Genomic DNA, 6,000 nt, shown 5'->3' on the forward strand with positions numbered 1-6,000 from the left:
TATGCAGATCCAGAAAGCAAAAAGTGGCCTTTCACCTTGGGCTAAGTCATACAGATGTTTTTTAAACAGTCTGAATTTCTGTGCCTTCTGCAGACTAAATGAGGGCAGTGATTGGCTCATTTACCCTGCCCACCTTCCCAAGTAACTCTGTGTAACCTCTTGGTTCCCTTGAAGAGTGATTCGTCAACCCGTGGGCAGGATTTTCTTTGCGGGCACAGAGACTGCCACAAAGTGGAGCGGCTACATGGAAGGGGCAGTTGAGGCTGGAGAACGAGCAGCTAGGGAGGTAAGCAGGAAAGCCCAGGCTCTCTCCCTCCCGAGTCACGGCAATGTTTTTGGCATCTGGTCTTGCTAGTTCTTGACACTGATAGAATCTGTATGTCCATTTCTCTGCCCCTCACTCATGGGGCTCATCTGTGGCTAGCAGGGCCTTGAATCTGTAGAAACTATACAGCCTCTTTTCATAATACCATGGTCACTTTCTTTCAGGTCTTAAATGGTCTCGGGAAGGTGACCGAGAAAGACATCTGGGTACAAGAACCTGAATCAAAGGTAAGTTTGGTGACTCTGGGCACTATCTCTCCTTAGACCAATCATGGAACATAAAACTCACATCTCCCTTCTTCTAGCCTCTGATTTAATTATAGATGCAACTATCCCAGGGGTCTCCATGCATGGATCTTGCAGATGTGTTTTGTTCCTCCTTGTCAGCATGAGTTTTTTGCTCATGATCTGTGTTCCTTCATCTAGGACGTTCCAGCGGTAGAAATCACCCACACCTTCTGGGAAAGGAACCTGCCCTCTGTTTCTGGCCTGCTGAAGATCATTGGATTTTCCACATCAGTAACTGCCCTGGGGTTTGTGCTGTACAAATACAAGCTCCTGCCACGGTCTTGAAGTTCTGTTCTTATGCTCTCTGCTCACTGGTTTTCAATACCACCAAGAGGAAAATATTGACAAGTTTAAAGGCTGTGTCATTGGGCCATGTTTAAGTGTACTGGATTTAACTACCTTTGGCTTAATTCCAATCATTGTTAAAGTAAAAACAATTCAAAGAATCACCTAATTAATTTCAGTAAGATCAAGCTCCATCTTATTTGTCGGTGTAGATCAACTCATGTTAATTGATAGAATAAAGCCTTGTGATCACTTTCTGAAATTCAAAAAGTTAAACGTGATGTGCTCATCAGAAACAATTTCTGTGTCCTGTTTTTATTCCCTTCAATGCAAAATACATGATGATTTCAGAAACAAAGCATTTGACTTTCTGTCTGTGGAGGTGGAGTAGGTGAAGGCCCAGCCTGTAACTGTCCTTTTTCTTTCCTTAGGCAATGGTGAAGTGTCATTACAGAGCCTAGAGGCTCACAGCCTCCTGGAGGAAGCAGCCTCCACTTTGGATCAGGAAATAGTAAAGGAAAGCAGTGTTGGGGGTAGCGGCATGCAGACCCTCAGACCAGAATGGGGACATCTTGTGGGCTGCTGCCTCAGGAATCTCCTGACCACTTGTAGTTCCTCCGACTTTTCTAGACATCTAATCTCAGTGCTAGCTTATTTGTATTTTTCCTCTTTCGCTTCTTATGGAGGAGAGTGTTTAACTGAGTTAGAATGTTGAAACTGACTTGCTGTGACTTATGTGCAGCTTTCCAGTTGAGCAGAGGAAAATAGTGGCAGGACTGTCCCCCAGGAGGACTCCCTGCTTAGCTCTGTGGGAGACCAACTACGACTGGCATCTTCTCTTCCCCCTGGAAGGCAGCTAGACACCAATGGATCCTTGTCAGTTGTAACATTCTATTTCAACTTCAGGAAAGCAGCAGTTTTCTTTTAATTTTTCCTATGACCATAGAATTAGACATACCTCTCAACTTACATATGTCTTCAACGTGGTTACCTCTGCATAAATATTAGCAAAGCATGCCAATTTCTCTTAAGTACTGAAATACATATGATAAATTTGACTGTTATTTGTTGAGACTATCAAACAGAAAAGAAATTAGGGCTCTAATTTCCTTAAAGCAAGCTCACTTGCTTTAGTTGTTAAGTTTTATAAAAGACATGAAATTGAGTCATTTTATATATGAAAACTAAGTTCTCTATCTTAGGAGTAATGTCGGCCCACAAGGGTGCCCACCTCTTGTTTTCCCTTTTTAAAAACTCAGATTTTTAAAAGCCCTTTCCAAAGGTTTCAACCGTAAAATACTTCTTTTTACAATGTATCAACATATTTTTATTTAAGGGGAATTAACAATTGCCAGGGAAAACCAGCCAACCCAAGTTTATTATATCATTAACCTTATCATAAATTCAAACCTAAGTTGCTGGACCCTGGTGTGAGGACATAAATCTTCCAAAGTTTTGCCTATCCTAAGAGCTGCATTTTTCTGCTGCTCTTTACCTTGCATTTTAGCTAATTTAGGAGTTTTGAGAATGTATTGGATACGCTCCAGTACATAAGGAGTTGCCGCATATTATATCAGACTGCTTTGAGAAATCTCATCCCTAGTCTATTGCAGTTGTTTCTATTAGCTTACTGATTAACTCAGTCCTGACACACCTTTTGGGAAATGCTGATTTAAACTTCTTAACTGGCAACAGTTGGAACAGTAATCAGTTTGCTAACATATTTAAAGTCTTGAATGTTGAAGAACTCATGTGATTTACCCTTTTCAACTTTTTGGAAAACGATTTAGTTTATTCTAATTAGATTAACCCTATTAATCTATGGATTGGGTATCAAAATGAATGTCAGTCCAGATGTGCCTAGACACGAAATTGGAGCTGAGGACTCTCACGATATGCAAGTTCATCCAACATGAAGATACCATAAGCTTTTTCTCTGAACCAGAGAAATGAAAGTCAGTTTAAGAGGCTGATAGATCTTGGCCCTGTTAAGGCATCCACTTCACAGTTCTGAAGGCTGAGTCGGCCCCACTCCACAGTTAGGCCAAGAATTAGATTTTAAAACTTCATCTGTCTGTCCCAGTTAACTGTTAAATAAGGCCTCATCCTCCACTGAAGAGTATGGATTGAAGGGTTGTGAACTATGTTTAGTCTGATTGTGAACTTGGTGCCTAATGTTCCATGTCTGAAGTTTGCCCCAGTGCTACACGTTGGAGTATACTTATGTGTGTGCTTTGCCACTGAAGTAAGATTTTGCCTGTATGGTACTGTTTTGTTTGTTAATAAAGTGCACTGCCACCCCCAATACAGACTCGACTCCTGTATTTAGTTGATAGCTCTATGCAGAAAGTTCAATGGCTTCTTATAGCAGGAGGTCACAATGAGGCATTGTCCATGGAGGATAGGCTTAGGAAATTGTTTAATACCGACTGCAAATTCTCAAAGTTGAGTTTGACTGTCATGTGTTATTGAGGTTTTCTGGGAACTGATTAAACGCTGAAATACTGTAGCCTGCCTAACTGGGCCACAGATGTGGATTCTGGTCCAAGTTTTCTCACCTAGTAGCTTATGATAACTTGAGCAAGTCACTTTGGTTCTTTCGGTCTCCACATCTGGAAAAGGTTGGGTTGCATTAGATGGCTTCTGAGCATTCTTTTCATGGCAGCATAATGTGATCTATGCATTTTGTTGCCAGCACTGTAACTGTTTTTGCCTATTGGTATGCCAGGGGCAAAAAATTCAGTCTTTCTGTACCCTGGTTTACTCCTTGTCCTAGATTGGGTTCCCTGGAAACAGACTCTAAGATTCAGAGTCAGGGCAAAAAGTTTATTGAAGACAATCCTCAGGAAATACACCTAAGAGGGTGAGGAAGGTAGGATTGGGCAGGAGAGTCGACCTACAATGCAGTTGCAACTACAGGTTCTAATGAGGAGCTAGGAAGACCCTTCAGAAGTATCCCTCATTGAGACAAGGAGGTCTGGACTCTGTGACCCTTCATCAGCCTCCCCCTGAGAGAGGGTGTTACCTTGAGTAAGGCAGGTTCAAGGACAATTTCTAGTGAGGAACTGTAGCTGGGAACTTCGACCAGCCTGTATTCCCTGCAGATCCAGGGTGGAGCACTGCATTATCTACTTTATTCCCATAGAAAGTTGCCTTGTCATGTAAAAGACATTGTGGACTTGAGCTTTGGCTTTATAGATAGAATGGAGCTCTCGCTGTGAACCTATCCCTGTTAGGTAAGGGAACTTCTTTTAGAGGGTTGTATTTCTGCACTATTCTTTACATGGAAGAAAAAAAAATCAGAATTGGAAGGAACCCTGGAAATAATTCAATCTCTGTCTCAATGAATGAGCCCCATCTACAGAAAACTAACAGAAAGATCAAAGGGAAAAATAAGCATTTCTAAAGAGGAGTCCTAAATTCAATGTCTTCAGGAGTTGGGCAGCTAAAAACGAACAGCAGCAGACATAAGACATTTGGGAATACTGAGGACTGGCTGACCTAGGAAGTATGTGCCCTTCTAAAGAGCATTTATATTCAAATTCCTTGAAAAGATTGCTGACCAATTAAAACACATTTGGGGTGGGTGCAGTGGCTCACACCTCTAATCCCAGCACTTTGGGAGGCCGAGGCAGGTGGATCACTTGAGGTAAGGAGTTCAAGACCAGCCTGACCAACATGGTGAAATCCTGTCTCTACTAAAAATACAAAAATTAGCCCAGCGTGGTGGTGCACGCCTGTAATCCCAGCTACTTGGGAGGCTGAGACAGGAGAATCACTTGAACCTGGGAGGCAGATGTTGCAGTGAGCCAAGATTGCGCCATTGCACTCCAGCCTGGATGACAAGAGCAAAACTCTGTCTCAAAAAATAAAAGGCCGGGCACGGTGGCTCACGCCTGTAATCCCAGCACTTTGGGAGGCCAAGGCGGGCGGATCACAAGGTCAAGAGATCGAGACCATCCTGGCCAACATGGTGAAACCCCGTCTCTACTAAAAATACAAAAATTAGCTGGACGTGGTGGCGAGTGCCTGTAGTCCCAGCTATTCAGGAAGCTGAGGCAGGAGAGTCGCTTGAACTAGGGAGGCGGAGGTTGCAGTGAGCCAAGATCGTGCCACTGCACTCCAGCCCTGGTGACGGAGTGAGACTCTGTCTCAAAAAAAATAAAAAAATAAAAAATAAATAAAATAAATAAAAATAAAAAATAAAACACATTTGAAGGCTTGGTTCACATGTCCAAGTTGTCTTCAAGTCCTTGATAAAGAAGTGCAAGGTTTGGTTTTGCATCACTTAAATGATGCATTTTGCATCACTTACAAGTTCTTTTTGGATGTCTGATTTTCTGAGAAATAAGCACAAAGATCAGCAACCACTTTGTAAAACTACCTGGAGTGAGTAGGAGAGGCCTGGGTTGGAATGGCAAAAAGAAAAACAAAGACAGAAAAAAGTCTTCTTAGACCAGAAATCTCCCTTAAGAAATTACCCTTCCCCAGCCCAGCATACCGTGGCAATGTTTATCTCCTGCTATGTGAATGTCACAATTGACGAGAGCAGTGTCAGACTTTATTGGAAAAACCACATATTTGCAGTGAGATAGAAATCACTGCTCTTCTGTTAACATTTATTCTGTGCTATGATATAATTTCAGCAAACAGGACATCAACATTGAGTGTATTAATTTTTTCAAACTATACTCCTTGCTTTACACTGAGGTGGTGGTAAACGTGCAAGGCATGCCCCTTAGCCTAAGGAAGCTGACTTGAGACATTAGAGGAAGAGGATGAAAACAAAGGAAGGTACTAGGTAATAGTAACAGTTCTCTTTCCTCTATCAGAGCCCAGGGCTTGGCTCTCTTCCTTGATCAAGGCCATTCTTTTCAGAGTTTGAAGGCAAAAGCAGGTCTCAAAGTGACAGTTGATGTGAACTGGTTGTCTCAGCCTGGAGCCAAGTTTCTGAAAAGCAGCTTTGGAAGCCTCATGTGAAAAAGCTGGCTTGAGGAAACTTGCCATTCATTCAAGGTGGGCTGTGGGCCCTTCAAGTAAGACCTCCCCTTAATGCACGTGTGATCCATCAAAGGCTACTATTTATTTACACTCCAAACAGTA

At 42.4% G+C, this 6,000-nt stretch overlaps 1 protein-coding gene across 1 annotated transcript in view; it reads left to right on the top strand.

Annotated features, from left to right (window-relative positions):
• Positions 1-3,202, top strand: part of MAOA (monoamine oxidase A) — a 90,962-nt gene extending 87,760 nt beyond the window's left edge. Inside the window, exons 13-15 of the mRNA XM_004064031.5 lie at positions 175-286; positions 490-552; positions 751-3,202. Of these exons, the coding sequence (XP_004064079.1) occupies positions 175-286; positions 490-552; positions 751-897 (322 nt within the window). The 3' untranslated portion in view covers positions 898-3,202. The remainder of the gene's footprint in view (positions 1-174; positions 287-489; positions 553-750) is intronic.
• The last annotated feature ends 2,798 nt before the right edge of the window (positions 3,203-6,000 follow it).

Source organism: Gorilla gorilla, chromosome X (assembly GCF_029281585.2).
Source record: "Gorilla gorilla gorilla isolate KB3781 chromosome X, NHGRI_mGorGor1-v2.1_pri, whole genome shotgun sequence".
Classification (NCBI taxonomy): Eukaryota; Metazoa; Chordata; class Mammalia; order Primates; family Hominidae; genus Gorilla; species Gorilla gorilla.